At 42.3% G+C, this 16,270-nt stretch overlaps 1 protein-coding gene across 2 annotated transcripts in view; it reads right to left on the reverse strand.

Annotated features, from left to right (window-relative positions):
- Nucleotides 1-16,270, reverse strand: part of LOC126174932 (attractin) — a 281,000-nt gene that overhangs the window by 188,869 nt on the left and 75,861 nt on the right. For both annotated transcript variants that reach the window (XM_049921387.1, XM_049921388.1), the window contains exon 10: nt 1,749-2,048. In XM_049921387.1, the coding sequence (XP_049777344.1) occupies nt 1,749-2,048 (300 nt within the window). The remainder of the gene's footprint in view (nt 1-1,748; nt 2,049-16,270) is intronic.

Consider the following 16,270-nt stretch of genomic DNA (forward strand, 5'->3'; position numbering starts at 1 on the left):
ACTCACCTACTATACCAGCATTTATAGATTTACCAAAGCACTCCTTCCCATACTGTTTAATAGATTCTGATACATGGATAAGCCTATTGTTAGCTTTAGAACTAACCAGGTAAACTGCTTTCTCTTCTTAATGGCCTTACTTGCAATTTTCTTATAACCCTGATAGATTATACAGTAACAAAGTACTCTTGGTAGAATACAACACATTAATAAAGACAACACCACATTGTATAAAAGCACAAAGCAATGTGCTGGAGAAGAAATCTAGATAGTTATTGATTTTTTATTTGTGGCAACACACACCTTCGCACAAGAGCTTCTGCGAAGTTTGGAAGGTAGGAGACGAGGTACTGGCAGAAGTGAAGCTGTGAGGGTGGGTCTTGAGTTTTGCTTGGGTAGCTCAGTTGGTAGAGCACTTGCCCACGAAACGCAAAAGTCCTGAGATGGAGTCTCGGTCTGGCACACAGTTTTAATCTGCCAGGAAGTTTCAGACCTTCAGAGCCCAACTTGCTATTAATTTTGTCGCAACATGAGAATAAAGCATCAATTAATGCCAGAGTAGAGACTGCTCATGCCTGGGGTCAACACTATGACTTGCTGCCCATCTACGTGCTGTTGATGCTTCTGTAAGTGCTTCAGTATGGGCCGACACTTGCAGCAAATCACTAGAACTTCAATGGCTAGTTAGCGATTCCCGTTCTCTCTGTGTTAGTTGGCAGAAATTGCACTGTACATGTATTTTTGTTGCAAATGTTAAGTGCAATAATATAATACTTAGGTTATATTCTTATAAAAAATTATATCACAGTAAATAAAAATGGTATTATTACGTTAAAGATACAGTACACAGACACCATGCAGCTTTTCAAAAATGTTGTGAATGTTACGTAACACTACACAGTATTGGCACAGTGGCTACATGCCTTGCTCTTGAAAGTCTCTAATGCAATTTGATCGAGAGAACCAGCAGAGAAATAGCAGTACACATTTGTTTGCAAAGTCTTCCTTGCATGAACTGTTTCATTTTGTGTTGGCCTCCTTATGACACATAATACCCAAAAATTATTGAACTGGATAAATAAAAAATCCACTCACCAAGTGGCAGCAGAACACACACATAATGTCTTTCCTTGTCATCCCATATGGTAAGTCTCCTCTGACCAGCGGTTCTGGGTGACCTTCCCAAAATCTACCCCTTTTCCTAGACCTCTCCAGTCCTTTTCCTTCACACTTCTTCCTTCCCTTTCAAACCTTCTGCATGAAGGAGCCGCCACTGCCTCTGAAAACTTGCCAGTTACAACAGTCTTTTGTATGCAGTCTGCCACCACTTGGTGAGTACATTCTTTATCTATCCAATTAAATAATTTTGTCAATAGTTTGTATGGACGTTAAGACAGTTATTATGGACAAGATAACTAAAGTATTTTCTTTACTTTTTTGAACAGGATAAATGTAACAAATGCAACAACTTTTGGTGAATACGAGGGGGGAGGGGAAGGTAGACAGGAGAGTGGTAGGGAGAGTCAAGGCAGAGTAATTGGTGTACATACATTTAACAAATGAAAATCATGTCAGGGATGCTTAACAATTTCCAGGGGAAAACTCAATAGTTTACACATTACAATATTGACCTCGCTACATGTTTTTGAACTATGGTACCAAAAATTAACTGAATTTTTAATACAATATCCACAGTCCAACTAACCAGCAAATGCAAATACTACATAAAAATAAGAACTGGAACAAACCTCATCATATCAGAGAGCATCTGTCCATCAAAACCACCATACAGATAGAGTGCACCCTCAAATGTGACAGCAGAATGCCCAAATCTTGCAAGATCTGCACGCAGTAGGTGAGGTGCATCCGAGATATCCCAATGGTTACACAGAACATCATAAACAAGCAGGTCAGCAGAATAACAACGAGCACCATGACTATGAGCTGTATCGTTGTGAGTATTTCCACCAAACACCAACATAAGGCCAGAAGAAACGAAAGTTGCAGTATGCAGGAACCGAGCTGATGGAGCATCTGCCAGTCGTAACCTGTGCAACAACAGAAAAAGTTCTCACATGCTGAACCACAAGCCTGGATGATTAATTTTACACAGATAAATTATTAAATATAGTAGAGGATAAATGTTTACATTAAAATTAATAATTATACTGCTTTCTATTCAACACTCTATTATCGGTCATACAACATTCTCTACAGGTAGTGATGAAAAACTGATTTAAATGCAAACTCTCTGGCTGGAAAGGTTAAAATTACTAAAGCTCTCCATGCCAATATGCTATGGTGTTCTGGGATCTCTTACATAGCCCCATGTTTTGTCCCTGAAGGAGAGAGGATGTGCTGTGGCTTCGGTGTTTTTAAGCTTGCCAGTAACTTCATCTGGAAGGAAGGAGGTGTCAAGCTGAACAGCATTTGGCTCCAGTTCTTAAAGAAAGTTATGTCATCCACAATGGGATGAGTAGTACAGTGACAACAACAACCACTACTGGGAAAACCACCCCCACATTGAAAACTCACATGCTGTCACACATGCATACCACAGTACTTACAAAGTAGTTTAATATCCATCAGATGTGAGCCACCATGGGCTATGGAACAACATGAAAACCACAAACACCCTGAAGATAACGTCAGCAGATGGAGACAAAGAGTTGGGTAACCTAACAGATCGCAGAAGACCACAGCATAACAGCCTGCAGAATATTAGAAATTTTAACATTTGCTTTTTCACAGGTGTCATATAATTTTATGTACCTTATATTTCAAGGTTTCAAATCGAACTGCTGTTGATAGAGCTGGGTTGGCAACTCATTTAAACACAGCAATTGTATATTACATTAGATGTGTTCCATGGGTCATGCGGAGAGTGGTGTCTGGGATGTGAACGGAAGTGTAATACAAAGAAATGAATAACTTTTAAGAAAAACTACTGTATTACAGTACAAATTCTATTTATAAAAGAAACAAACTTAAAATTTAAGAGTTTAGTTGAAGATAATCTACAGCAGAATACAAAGAACTGCCAACAGAACATTTTTCAGTCAGTCATATCTGCTCTTTAGAAACTGATACTACATTATACCCATCCATATTTAGTATTACTACATCAGTGGTCAATTGATGTTCAGAGCACACAATAGTCTAAAATATTTTCAGACTGCAGTTCATTTAAACAAATTATATATTTTACTGCTTAACACTTCCGTTACAAACCACATAACTTGCCTGGGTAGGGTGCCTTGCATGCCTCAGTGATAGTTGTGGCCATACTATTAAGTAAAACCACATCGCATAGTTAACTGTAAAGAGGACAGAATAATGTGTTGGTTGGCTGGTTTGGAGTGGAAGGGAACAAACTGCAAGGTCATCAGTGCCTTCACTCATTAATAAGTGGTAACCAGGAGCGGTCATCAAAGGAAGGAAGTGGCAAATCCAGGAAAATCTCAAGTGTAACTAACATAGACACACACGACATAAAAGCCCAGAAAAGAGATAGTACAGACAAGTTGTTCGAAGATCAGCCAATACAAGGCACTAAAACTAAGAAATGGAAAACAATGAAGAGAATAAAGGTGGAAAGGATGGAGGCCAGGCTCGGCCACTGAACAAAGGCCAACAAGGGACCTCGGGCGGGAGGGGGGGTAGGGGGGGGGCAGAGAGGGGTGCCCCACCAACCCCGCAGGTGGTCAATGAGGCCAAACAGCCATACCTTACAGGGATGAATAGAAACCACCTATACGGGCAAAAACCAGATCAGCTGCTTTGGCATTGTTTGCTAGGAGCGTGTCAGGAAGATTTAGGAGCCACCTCAAAGCAACTGAATTAGGGCAGTCTGTGAGTAAGTGGGCCACAGTAAGACAGGCTCCACATCGGCAGCGAGGGGGATCCTCATGTAGGAGAATGTGGCCATGGTTCCGCCAATTGTGGCCAATGCAGAGTTGAAGAGGATTCCCTGCGTAAAGCACACATGGAAGACTGCCACGCGGTCATGGTCTCCTTAATTGTCCTCAGTTTCTTTGGGGAGATCTGGACAGACCATTAGACTTCCAGCAATCTATGGCATATAAATGACCAAAAGTCTGGTTCTGGGACCACCATTTCCAGAATTGACATCCTTGTAGCCAACTTGGCCAACTGGTCAGCTCATTCATTTCCTGAAATCCCAACATGACCAGGAGTCCAAACGAAAACAACAGGCCATCCAGCTTGATGGAGGTCACAGACACAACCTTGGATAGTCATAACCAGTGGACGAGGAGATTAGCACTGGTCTGTAACCTGAAGGTTGCTAAGGAAGTCACTATTGATTAGGATACTCTTGTCATCACAAGAACAAACATAGCTACGGGCTAGTTTAATGGCCATTAATTCAGCAGTGAACACACTGCAGCTGTATGGCAGAGAGTGGAAGTCACTGCACAGTGAATGTGCGTATGCAAAGTCAGTTTGTCCATTGACTGTTGAGCCATCTCTGAAAACCACTTCCGAACCTGGATATGTCTCAAGGACAGCCAAGAACAGGCGGTGAAAAATTGTAGGGTCTATGGAATCTTTTGGACCAAAGGAGACATAGAGAAATATCCGAGGTTGGGGCACAATCCATGGGGGCAATGTGATGTCTCCCTGACCAGAGGTGACTGTGGAGGAAGTTGCAGTTCCGAACAGAGACACTGAGGCACTTAGCAATTGTAAACCCAGTTCTGGGTTGCCATTGTGGGAGGTGGGGCTCCTTTCAAGGGAAAGGTACATGGTCGTTGGGGTGCTCAGGGAAACTATGAATGAGTATAGCATAATTCAGCAGCTGTTGTTATCTCCTGATAGGTAATGGAAGTACTCCAGCCTCGACTAGTGGGTTGTTCACAGGGCTAATTTGGAAGACTCCTGTCACAAGTCAGACCCCACAGTGAAGAATGGGATCCAGTATCCGCAATTCTCAGGGTGATATTGAACTACGTGAAAGACTCCCATAATCAAGGCATGACATAGTCAGGGCTTCATAGAGCTGTAAAAGGGTACTTGCAAGCCACCTAGTGTTACAGAGGCAGTGATGTGTGTTGAGGTGTTGCCAACACTTTCGTTTAAGTTGGCGAAGCCACAGCAGCCACGAATCAAAGACCAGTCCCAAAAAGTGGTGTGCTCAACTACAAGAAGTAACTGATCGTCTAGGCAAAGCTCTGTGTGTGTGTGTGTGTGTGTGTGTGTGTGTGTGTGTGTGTGTGTGTGTGTGTGTGTGTGGGCAGTAGGATGGTGACAGAAGTTCAGGACATGAGTCTTGAAGGCTGAAAACTAAAAGCCATGGGTGAGAGCCCATGACTGTGCTTTTAATATGACATCCTGTAAGTGATACTTAGCAACACCCATACTAGATGGGCAATAACAGAAGCAAAGATTGTCAGCATATAAGGAGGGTGATAAAGGCGCCACAGCCGCCGCTAGATGATTGATAGCAACAAGAAAGAGGGGGAAGTTCAATACAGAGTCCTGTGGGACCCCATTCTCTTGGATATGGGGGTAAGTGAGCAAAGCACTCATTTGAACCCGGAACATACAGTGCAACTGGAGGTTCTTGACAAAAATCGAAAGTGGACCCTGGAGACACCACTTATGTAACGTAGTAGGGATGTGGTGAGGCTATGTCAAGTCATAAGCTTTCTGTAGCTTGAAAAAGACAGCAATGAGGGCTGACAACACGCAAAGGCCACTCAGATGGTGGATTCGAGGTGAACCAAATTAATGGCAGTGGAGCAGCCTTTGCAAAAACTGCCCTGTGATGCAGCCAAAAGGCCCTGAGACTCAAGGAGCCAACACTGCCACTTGCTCACCATGCTTTGAAACAACTTACAGTGAACGCCGGTAAGGCTGGTTGGATGATAACTGTCCTTGTCTAGGGGATTGTTACCTGGTTTTAGTACCAGAACTATCTTGCTTTCTTGCCACTGAGATGGAAACTCACCCTTGTTCCCGATCCAACTAAAGAGGGCAAGGATGTGATGCTGACAATCCACTGAGAGGTTTCAGCATTTGGTTGTGGATGCAGTCTGGCCCTGGGGCCGTATCAGGGGAATGGGCTAAAGCACTGAAGAGTTCCCATTCACTGAATGGTAAAGGTGGGCTGGTAGTCCTCAGATACACCAGACACAGATGTGACAGCATAATGTTCAGCAACAGTGTCTGGATCAGTATAAAAACACCATATAAGGAAATACTTGGTACACATGCAGGGGATTGGAAGTTGTAGAGGTGTCTGATCTTTTCCCGTACCTGTGATGGAGAGGTACATGATCCAATGGTGGAAACACCCTGTTCCCAGGTAGTGAACACAGGCACAGAGCCGTTTAAAGGCAATGAGGGGTTCCTCTGAAGTGTGCCGCTTATAGCATTGGAGAGCCTGCCGATGAACTCTAATGGCCGCAGCAATCTCTGGGGTCCACCAGGGTGCCGTCTTCTGCCGGTGAGATCCCAAGGAAGAGGTGGTGGCTTGGTTGGCTCCCAAAAGAATGGCTGCCATTGTGTGTCAAACAGCCGCATCAATACTACTATGTGGTGGGGAGACGACAGCACAGGTGAACCCATCCCAGTTAGCATTATGGAGAACCCATTTTGATGGGTGTCCAGGGGAGCACACTGAGGGAGGGATAGGGAGATCAGGAAGTGGTCACTACCATACAGGTCATTGTGGACCCTACAGTGGGTAGATGCTAGAAGACCAGAGCTGCAAAAGGAGAGATCAATGGTTGAATAAGTTGTGAGTGCCACACTGAAATGTGTGGTTGGCACCAGGGTTCAAGAAGCAAAGATCGAGCTGTGCCAGTACAGATTCAATGTCTTCACCATAGCCAGTGATCATTGTACCATCCCACAAAAGATTATGGACATTGAAGTCATCCAAGACTAGAAAAAGTGGGGAGAGCTGAGAGAGTAATACAGACAGTACTTCCTTGGACACAACATAATTGGGAGGGAGATAAACATTATAAATGGTAAAATCCTGAAGTGCCCTTACCCGAACAGCCACAGCCTCCAAAGGTGTAGCAAGAGGCATAAGGTCACTGTATACACAGCCCTGCACATGCGTACAAATAACTTCTCATAGTCGAGTCGGTACAATTCTTAAAGTAACTGTGGTAACCACGAAGGGCTGGGGTCCAAGTTGGTGGAACTAAGTTACCTGGATGGCAACCCAGAATGCAGGTAAGTACTTAAAAGCTGCCGCAGCTCAGCCATCTGGTGTAAAAGTCCATAACAGTTCTACTGGGGGAGAAGACTGTCTAACTACTGTGGAGGCATGAAGTGACTTGGGGGGGGGGGGAGGGAGGTTATAACTCAGGGCAGGGTCATATACGGTCACTGGTTGAAACGTCAGGGGATCCACTGACACAGGTTCTGCGGCATATTTGCTTGGGAGATCTGGTGCCTTAGGGGCCACCAGGATCTCCACCTTGGGCACAGAAGAAATACATGCAGAGTCCAGAGACATGAGGGCCACCAGAGTTTCCTTCGCCTTAGAGTGCTTCTTTTTGTCCTCCTCCCCCTTAGAAGACAAGGACTAAGAAGGTTTCCCTGAAATACTTTCAGGGACAGAGGAACAAAGAGAAGTCTGATGGGCAGCAGCCAGTGGTTCCTTCTGCCACCAGCTGACATCTGGCTGTGGATCAGCAGGATTCATGGAAGGAAGAGTCCCAAGGGACCTATTCCTAGCTAGAGAAACCAGAGGATGAGGTGCCTCCGGCTGGAGGATAGGGCTGGTGTACCCAGTAGCTGGTAGGTGGGGAGCCAATGCTCCCAAAATAGGTGCAGTTTAAGCACCAGAAGAGCCTCCACCAGCCTGGGGGAAGGGGGGAGGCAGAGGCAGAGGCAGAGGCAGAAAAAAGGGGGGGGGAGGAGGCAGGTATCTGCAGGCAGCCACAGAGTGCCCACTGTAAGAGGTGCAACAGAGGAAGGCACCATCGACAGAGATGGAAATGACATTGCAGCTGTAGCATAAGATTGTGTCATCTGTTTGGGATTATGATGCTCATACTTTTTCATGGTCTCTTGATATGTGAGCTTGTCCATGGTGGGTGGTATGGAAGGACTCTGGTAGACCTTGATCTGAGCTTTATCTGGTAGTAAGTCACCCTCAAAAATTTAAAATAAAGCTTTAAACCCTTGTTGTAAGCAATTGATGAAATGGACACCATGTTGTTCCTTATTAGTGAGGTCCCTGAGGAAATTAGACAGCTGATTATGTTTAGGTTCCTGTGAGGGATAATTGTTACAGGGTTGTTGCCAAGTTTGTTGCAGCTTAAAATTGCCCATGAATGAGCCAGGGATGCTGTGTTAATCAGTACGGATACATTATGCATATTGTTTATCAAGGTGATGTTGTCATAGTTCTAATTTATTTCCTCTGAAAAAAATAATGGTTTGGTGGTTTATAAAGGATTCACTTTCAGTCTTGGTACATACCAGTAACTTTGGCACTTATTTTCATTGTTTGATACATTGGTTTTCGCCTTTATTCATATCTAATGAAGGAAACATATGTGGTTATATCCTTCTGCATTAAAAGTAAGTAAGTCAATCACTCTGGTGAGAAGCTGGGGCCATATGGCTGCCAATGTGGTCCAACTTAATTCTCTTCATTGATATTGGTCTGCCAAGGTGCCACCCACACTGTCCAGCTATCTCCAAATAGGTATCACACTGCCTACGCAACAGCCCCTGGCATGGAGATCACTGCCCAGAGTCCGTATCTCCCAAATCACACACACACACACACACACACACACACACACACACAGGTCTTGCAATTCATGACAGGAAACAATACAGACACTAACAGTGTGTTCCCTGTGTAGTCAGAAGGCTACCACCATACGTGTATTTGATGACCTGCAACATGAACTGGGTACCCTGCCAGGTACTGGCTGATCTTCCCCCCATGGCCCACACTACTAATAAAATTTTGAAAGTAAAGTGGAGGTCGAATGCAAGAATGGAGACCATTTGTAAATACACCAAAAGGGGTATACAATTTTTTTAAGGTATGGTGGGAGGGGTGGGGCATGAGGAGGCAGAAGGCGCAGAGAGAGAGAGAGAGAGAGAGAGAGAGAGAGAGAGAGAGAGAGAGAGAGAGAGAGAGAGAGAGAGGGAGGGGAGGGAGGGAGGATAATTGATAAGCGAACAAGATAGTCAGATAATAGAAGGATGCCACAGGAAGAGCAGAAAGAGTTGTAAGCCCCCCTGGGGAAGAGGGTTTCACATACATTACAAACTGGTACGATAGAAATTCAAAAATCAGATTTTAAGCTATAATTATTTCCAGGCACAGATGTCTTTTCTGACAACTTAAAAGTTCTGAACTGCTTATTAAAATTGGAAAAATTGCATAAAGGTAGGAAATTAAATGCATGAGACATGAAAGAACCAGACAATGGAAAATGCAGGATGGAATAATAGTAATGTGGAAAGGATACAATGTTACTTACCACATATACAGGGTGTTACAAAAAGGTACGGCCAAACTTTCAGGAAACATTCCTCATACACAAATAAAGAAAAGATGTTATGTGGACGTGTGTCCGGAAACGCCTAATTTCCATGTTAGAGCTCATTTTAGTTTCGCCAGTATGTACTGTACTTCCTCGATTCACCACCATGATTTCATACGGGATACTCTACCTGTGCTGCTAGAACATGTGCCTTTACAAGTACGACACAACATGTGGTTCATGCACGATGGAGCTCCTGCACATTTCAGTCGAAGTGTTTGCACGCTTCTCAACAACAGATTCGGTGACCGATGGATTGGTAGAGGCGGACCAATTCCATGGCCTCCACACTCTCCTGACCTCAACCCTCTTCACTTTCATTTATGGGGGTATTTGAAAGCTCTCGTCTACGCAACCCCGGTACCAAATGTAGAGACTCTTCGTGCTCGTATTGTGGACGGCTGTGATACAATACGCCATTCTCCAGGGCTGCATCAGCACATCAGGGATTCCATGCGACGGAGGGTGGATGCATGTATCCTCGCTAACGGAGGACATTTTGAACATTTCCTGTAACAAAGTGTTTGAAGTCACGCTGGTACGTTATGTTGCTGTGTGTTTCCATTCCATGATTAATGTGATTTGAACAGAAGTAATAAAATGAGCTCTAACATGGAAAGTAAGTGTTTCCGGACACATGTTCACATAACATATTTTCTTTCTTTGTGTGTGAGGAACGTTTCCTGAAAGTTTGGCCATACCTTTTTGTAACACCCTGTAGGTGACGCTGAGTCTCAAACAGGCACAATGAAAAAGAACGTTACTTACATTCAGCTTTTGGACTACGCCCTACATCAGGAGACCCAATTGCAACTGCACTGGACGTAACAACAATCTTTGCTGAGGAGGGTAGTGGAGGTACAGAAGGGGTGTGGGGAGCAGAAGGGGGAGGGATAATAGGCTAGGAGTGGTGAAAGATGCTAGTACTGCTTGCAAGAGTGTGGATGGACATGGCTGGGACAGAATAGAGTTGCTCGGTGAAGCTTCGGGAGGTTGTGTGGGAGAGAGGAAGCAGAGATGGTGCTGGTGTATTGGTGGGATGGAAGGCATGTGTAGTACAAGAGTGGGAACAGGGAAGGAGATAGGCAGGTGGAGGACAGAGCTAGGAAAGGGTATCTCAGACACAGTCACTGTCGGGCCTTAGTGCCAAGAGATGGCGATGACCACATGTGCATGAGCTGTCCTTGTACAAATGTGTATGAGTTTTCTATATCTTATGGAAGGACTTCATCTGACAGCTGAATGTCTCAAAAATTCTTTTTCTTTGTTCTTGGCTGCAGCTCAACATCTCTATATGGCAAGTGGCAACCTATTCTTTCAATATTATTGTTAAAAGTCCCAGAGGTTGTCTAGTCTTTCAAAGAGAGCACTAGTGACTTTGAACTGAAACACCGAAAAGGAACATAAAAAAGCTTTGAGAGATGAAATAATGAAGACAGTACAAGATCCAATAGGCAAAAACACATTGTCCACTAATAATCTTTGGATAGAACAGGAGCTATTGCATTTAACTAAGGAACGAAAATATAAGACTGCAGCAAATGAACAGAAGGAATAATGTCTCAAAACGAGGTTACAACATGAATATTATATGTGACTGTAGGCTTTCCCGGCGTAAACTATTGATGAGGATTTCTCGGGTCTCCAGCCGGGTGGTAACGTTGATATCTCGCGATGTTTCGGGAAGTGTCATACTACCCATCTTCGCCAGAAGATGGGTCATATGACACTTTCCAAAACATTGCGAGATATCAACACTACCACCCGGCTGGAGACCCGAGAAATCTTCATCAACATGAATATTGACAAAAGGAAAACAATAGCAATGGAATTTAGTCTAATTAAATTAAGTGACACTAAGATTATTACATTAGGAAGTGGGACACTAAAAGCAGTAGATGAGCTTTGCTACTTGCTGCGTAAGTAGCAAAATAACTAACCATGTCTAAAACAGAGGACATAAAATGGGGCTGGCACTGGAAAGGAAAGTTTTTATGGAAAGCAGAAATATGTTAACATTGAATATAAATTTAAATGTCAGGAACTATTTTCATAATATATCTGCCTGCAGTATAGCATGGAAGAGAAATGTGAATGATAAAGGATTCAGACAAGAAGAGAATAAAAGCTTTTGAAATTTACTGCTTCAGAAAATTTTCGAAGTTGACATGGGTAGTTCTGATAACTAATGATGAGATAATGAATTGAATAGAGAAGAATATATATTTGTGGCAGAACTTAACTAAAATAAGGGACTGGCTTATAGGACACATCCTGAGGTATTAAGGAATCATTAATTTGGTTATGGAAGGAAGGGCAGGGTGGAGGAGTGCTGCACCAAACCAGCCTTCACATTGAAGAGGACAAGAAGTTTAGTTTACCTCCTTTTTATCTTTACACATTTCAGGTTCAAAATTATAAGTTATATTTACTTCTTTTAATACTGCTATCTTGAAACATGACTTAAAGTTCTGACTTCATCAATAACTAAAGGGATATGCCCGTAAGTAGCAGTATTCCACTTAAAGACAATTATCAATCCATCCAATTTCTTTTTTGCATTCCTACTGAGACTTAGATCATCCCTAATAAAATCCTACCTGCCAAGAGCATCAATAGCAAACAAATCTATGTTCCATCCCATAAACACTTCACTTCACACTCAAGTTGGCTTAGCAACTATAGGGAATTCTTGGCCAACTAATACAGGTAAATCCTTATACACTATACTAAATATTTTTGTTGCATAGCCTAGTATGTGTATAGTTGTCATTCAAAACACAAATAAAATACAGTTATATGGAAATTTATTGATCTCTGGACAGCAACAATTTAGACCTTGGGATGTGTACATGAAAAAATACTAATCAGAAAAGGAAATCATCTCTTAATCAAATTGACAAGATACTAATTTATGTATAAAGAACAAAATCTCCTTGAACATTATTCTTAATACTTACAAAAATGACTGTTTGCACTCATGAAATCAAAGCAAAAACACTCAACATAGATGGTACTATGCTCTATTAATGGTATCTATGTTACATAAATGAAATGACAGCCACCTACATACAGATATGAAACTCATTTTGAAAAACACACCTACAGCTGCTAATTAAATTTCTTTACTATGATATCAGTTTCAACCTATAAGTTTATCACCAGGGCACAAACACTCATCTGAGCATGCTGTTGTTGTTGTTGTTGCCTCCATCCATACAAATGATTTGCTGTAGCTCTCCACATAAGCATATCCTGTGCAAGTCTCTTCATCTCTGTATCCTTCAGGTATTCAATTTAACACTTACATCAACTCTGTTTACAGCGAACATCAGAAACTGTCAATGAGCAAGATATAAATGTCTCCAGTAAGATGCAAATGTCACCTGTGTCATTTGTTACCTTGTATTTGGAATGTCTTAAATCAAATTTAATCGTCAACACCATTGTGCTCACCATTAAATGTCCTTACATTAAACCGCACTGACAATTTCTCATGTTTGTTGATAATACAGAAGTGCTTGAGTAGGTGTTGGCTTTTCAAAGTAAGCTATTTAGTGGCATACACACACATATGCTCGATCATTAATTTTGGTAACATCTGACATTTCAAAAACAGAAAGTTAGATGCAGATTTGCTCTTATATCTTTTAAACTTGAGACAGAATGTCCATTATCAAAACCACGATGAGTTAAATTTTCATTACCTGATCAAATGTGTCTGGGGACCACTACGTAATGTGGAATTGAACACTACCGTATTTACTCAAATCTAAGCCGCACTCGAATCTAAGCCGCACCTGAAAAATGAGACTCGAGATAAAGGAAAAAAAAATTTCCCGAATCTAAGCTGCAACTGAAATTTGAGATTCGAGATTCAAGGGGAGAGAAAAGTTTTAGGCCGCACCTCCAAATCGAAACAAAGTTGGTCCATTGTAATATGAGACGCAATTTAGGTCAAATGAATGACAATACACCTACAGTAGTTTGGTTCGAGTCGTAAGCTTAGCAGTTAAGCTTTACCAGGTAGCCATTGCTATGCGTGAGGTGCTCCATCCGTATTTATACGGGTACCCTTCCTTTTTCACGTGCTTCGTCTGGTTTGAATCGATTGCTTATTTCGCTTTGATCTGATAAGTGCCATTTTCTTTGTTATAGGTGTTTACAACACTCTAAGCTGAAAATGCATTACTGTACTGTGTCATGCATTGTTCGTCGCATTCTGATAGTGTGTGTTTACGGCCTGTCGCCGCTCGCGGCATGGCTTGCTTTTGTGCAAGCTACCGCCGCTTACAATTAAAACAAAAGAGAGGAATCGTCTCATTAGCGAAACAATGGCAAGAGACTGCTATTTGTTGTTACTTACACTGCTGCTTTCTTTGATAATGATCAACAAGAACCAAATAACACACTGCTGCTTTCTTTGATAATGATCAACAAGAACCAAATAATAGACCGCGTATGATAGAAGATGGTCTGAACAAGAGATTAGCGAAAATTGTTCTCCATTTGAAAATCGTTGCAGACCCCTCTTTAGTACATTACATTCTGCACAGAAATTAGGGTCATTTAGATTTATAAATCTAGTCAGTTGCCATACTTCATTTCTGACTGTATCACTATTAGGCATAAGAATAATACGAATATAAACATGACACAATACGTATATTCTTCCGTGTTTGCTGTTGTCTCACTCTAGTTTCGTAGCTTATTAGGCAGACAGGATCTAAATGAGATGGCAGCATACACAGAAGAATACATGGCAAAATGTTTATATTCGTATTATTCTTATGGTGAAGAGATTAAGCCCCATAGTGCTCTGAGCCATTTGAACCATTTTTTGGTGAAGAGAATACTGCATATGATTCACATTTCATAAGGTTCCTATTAGCTACCTTCTCAAAGGTAGGAAAAAATTCAGAATGCAGAGTTGGCCATGTTGACAAACAGCCCAAACAGTCATGCCAGTTGGATTTTCGTAGTACATTGAAATTCTGCTACATTCGAAGATGAACAATCCAGAATTTGTATTTACTTCATTGGATAATGTATGAAGATGCAGTGGTCGAAACTGGGGGTGGGGGTGGAGGGGGGGGGGGGGGGGGGAGAAAAGAAAGCTCGTTTTCCACCTTATATTAAAATTTTAATTACTGATGCAGAGGTTTTGGTGCCAGTATTTATCTTTGTGCCTACAAAGCATGCCTGTGTAGCACTACCTATATTCGACGGCAGAAGTTAGTTGTAGCGGCACCTACCAACATTTTTCAGAACTTTCACTTGCTTTGCAGGCAATTCTAAGCCACAGGCGGTTTTTTGGATTGCAAAAACGGGAAAAAAGTGCAGCTTAGGTTCGAGTAAATACAGTAGATGTTGCCAACATAAAAAGAGGCAGGGAATATTGTATTGTCAGGAGACAAGTAGTAACAGCAGAATGGATCGGTAAGGAGAGCTCAGTGGCTTTGAACATGCACTAGTCATTGGATGTCACCTGAGTAACAAATCCATCAGAGACATTTCAGCCCTTCTAAAGCTGTCCAAGTGAATTACTGGAGATGTGACTGTGAAGTGGAAACACAAAGGAACAACCACAGCCAAATCAAGAGCATGCAGACCTCAAGTATTAACAGACAGGGACTGTCAAGCACTGTGGAGGGTGGTTGCAAAAAATCACATGAAGACAGTGTAATGAATCACTCATTAGTTCCATAGTGATACCAGTAATCCAAAGAGCATGACAACTGCCCACATGGAGTTAAAAAGAATGGCCGAGCAGCTCCTAATATGCCAGACGTTTCTGTAGTCAATGTTAAGAGATGCTTGAGGTAAAGAGTGAAGCCAATGGATTGCTGATGATTGCTGATGATTGGAAACTAACAATTTCAAATGATTAATTACGCTATACCCTGTGGCAACCCGAAGGAGGGTTTGGGATTGGTGAATGCCTGGTGAAGTTTACCAGCCCTGATGTGTAGTTCCAACAGTGATCTACAGAGGAAGATATGTTAAGGAATGAGGGTGTCTTTTGTGGTTAGTGTGGCCCTTATAGTGCTTCATAAAATGCTAAATGCAAACAGATATGAACCCATTTTACAGCACTGTGTACTGCACACAGTAGAAGAACAGTTTGGAGATGAACACTTATTGTAGAATCATTACAATGAATCCAATCAAAAAGCAGCATCCGTGAGACAATGGTTTGTGGACAACAACATTCCCGACATGGACTGACCTATTCAGAGTCCCAACCCCAATTTAATGGAACATCTTTGGGATGAATTGTAATGCCAACTTCACTATAGAACTCAGCACCCAACATCAATACCTCCTGTGGTTTTGGTTCTTGAGAAAGAATGGGCCGTCATTCCCGACAGACATTCAGTCACCTCACTGAAACTGACCCCAGCACAGTTCAAGCTGCCATAAGGGTGAATGGTGGACACAACCCGTATTAACGTCCACTAATAGTTGTCTGAAGATAGATGTCCAGATACTTTTAATCAGATAATGTATACATGTTTAATTGATATTTCATGGCCTGATGATGATTTTATTCTCTCTCTCTCTCTCTCTCTCTCTCTCTCTCTCACACACACACACTACACACACACACACACACACACATTCTGTACACTTATAATCTTCAATTACAATAACTTTGCGACTGATATTTCAGCAAGCCAACTGCCCAGTTGCCAGCCAATCTTAGTTCCTTCTTGAGC

This window comes from Schistocerca cancellata, chromosome 3, assembly GCF_023864275.1.
Source record: "Schistocerca cancellata isolate TAMUIC-IGC-003103 chromosome 3, iqSchCanc2.1, whole genome shotgun sequence".
NCBI lineage: Eukaryota > Metazoa > Arthropoda > Insecta > Orthoptera > Acrididae > Schistocerca > Schistocerca cancellata.